This window comes from Myotis davidii, unplaced genomic scaffold (assembly GCF_000327345.1).
Source record: "Myotis davidii unplaced genomic scaffold, ASM32734v1 scaffold265, whole genome shotgun sequence".
In the NCBI taxonomy this organism is placed as follows: domain Eukaryota; kingdom Metazoa; phylum Chordata; class Mammalia; order Chiroptera; family Vespertilionidae; genus Myotis; species Myotis davidii.
Window position 1 is genome coordinate 4,705,398 of NW_006296627.1, and position 1,501 is coordinate 4,706,898.

Genomic DNA, 1,501 nt, shown 5'->3' on the forward strand with positions numbered 1-1,501 from the left:
GGGCTCACCTGTGCTCTTCTTCTCGTCGTGCTTCATGCCCTTGAGCCTCTTGAGCATGCCCCGCAGGTCGGTGACTCCGTGCTGGAAGGCGATGCGCTCGTACTCGGACGGGGGCGCCTGCCGCAGGATCTCCCACACGTCCTCCTCGGCTGGGGCCTCCAGCTTCGAGTCCCTGTGTCCGCAGTCCGCGCACGGCGGCCTCAGGGGGTGCCCATGGCCAGGGCCGGACTGCAGCCCCCTCCCTGGGCCGGGCTTCCCGGGGCCAGGACCCAGGAGCCTTAGCTGCCCCGCCCTCTGATCCTTTCCTCCTGGGGGTGGCGGGTGGGGGGGTGGCCTGAGCTGACATGGGTCCTCAGCCAGTTCCGGGGTTCCAGGGGCTTACGGCTCAGCCTGGGGGTGGGGCCAGGGAGGGTTCCTGGGGTAACAGAGGGGACAGGGTGCTGGGCGTCACCGCGCACTCACCGTGGGGTCCGGAAGCTGCTGCTCCAGGTGGGGCAGAAAGCGGGGACGCATTAGTGTGAGGGCCATCTCTCCACCAAAACCTGAGCGCCCCCATGGGCCTCCCCTCCCTCCTCCCGGCCTCATGCCCCTCCATTTGGGGCACCTAGGACGCACCACAGGCCGGCAGGCTCCCCTGCCCACCTCACAGCCGGGCGTCAGGAGAACCGAGGCTCAGAGACTCCCATCAGTGGGGTCTCGCTCAGGTCCGCCTGGCTCCCAGCCCTCCCAGCTCTCACCCGTGGCAGGGCGCCCGCTGCCCACAGCACCAGGCCCCACGCTTACTCTCTGGGTCACAGCAGCACCGGCCAGGATGCAGGGTCGGGGGAGAGAGGAAAGGGCACGAGTCAGTTGGGTTGGGCTGGACGGGCAACCCCTGCAGCTCTGGGGCCTCTCCCAGCGTCTCCTGGGTCCCCAGAGCTGCAGTGTGAGGGCTCGCGGGGCGTCTGCAGAGCCCGCCTCACTCCTCCCAGCCCCAGGGCTGCCCCAGGACAGACAGGAAAACAGCTCAGAGGTACGGGATGCGGAGGCCACCCAGGCTGAGCCCGGCCTCACCGCACCCTGGAGCCGCCCTGGCTCACCTCTTCTTCAGCAGCGAGCTGAAGTCCAGGACCCCCGCATCCTCGCTGCTGTCACTGTGGAGAAGGACCCGGTGAAGGCCGGGAGCGGCCAGAGGGGCTTGGGAGCCGGGAAGGCTGGGTTGGAGTAGAGTGAGAGAGAGGGACACTGGCCGGGTGGGGGCTCGCTGCCCATTGCAGACCCGGGGTCTGTATACGGGCAAGTAGGGCCGGGGGAGGGGTACCTGGTCCGACGGCCACCTCCAGCCAGGCTCCTGTGGGAATTAGACCCAGTTCCTCACCTGCCCAGGGAGCTTGCTCTCCCCCAAGGCCATCAACTTCAGCCCCGAGCCCCCCATGACTCCCAGCCCTGCCCCCACATCACCCCCAGCCCGGACCCCCACATCACCCCCAGCCCTGCCCCCAACATCACCCCCAGCCCTGTC

At 69.0% G+C, this 1,501-nt stretch overlaps 1 protein-coding gene across 1 annotated transcript in view; it reads right to left on the reverse strand.

Moving 5' to 3' along the window:
- MYBPC3 (myosin binding protein C, cardiac) overlaps positions 1 to 1,501 on the reverse strand; it is a 26,778-nt gene that overhangs the window by 20,357 nt on the left and 4,920 nt on the right. Inside the window, 4 exon segments of the mRNA XM_015569479.1 lie at positions 9 to 172; positions 463 to 483; positions 1,080 to 1,133; positions 1,301 to 1,330. Coding sequence (XP_015424965.1) covers positions 9 to 172; positions 463 to 483; positions 1,080 to 1,133; positions 1,301 to 1,330 — 269 coding nt within the window.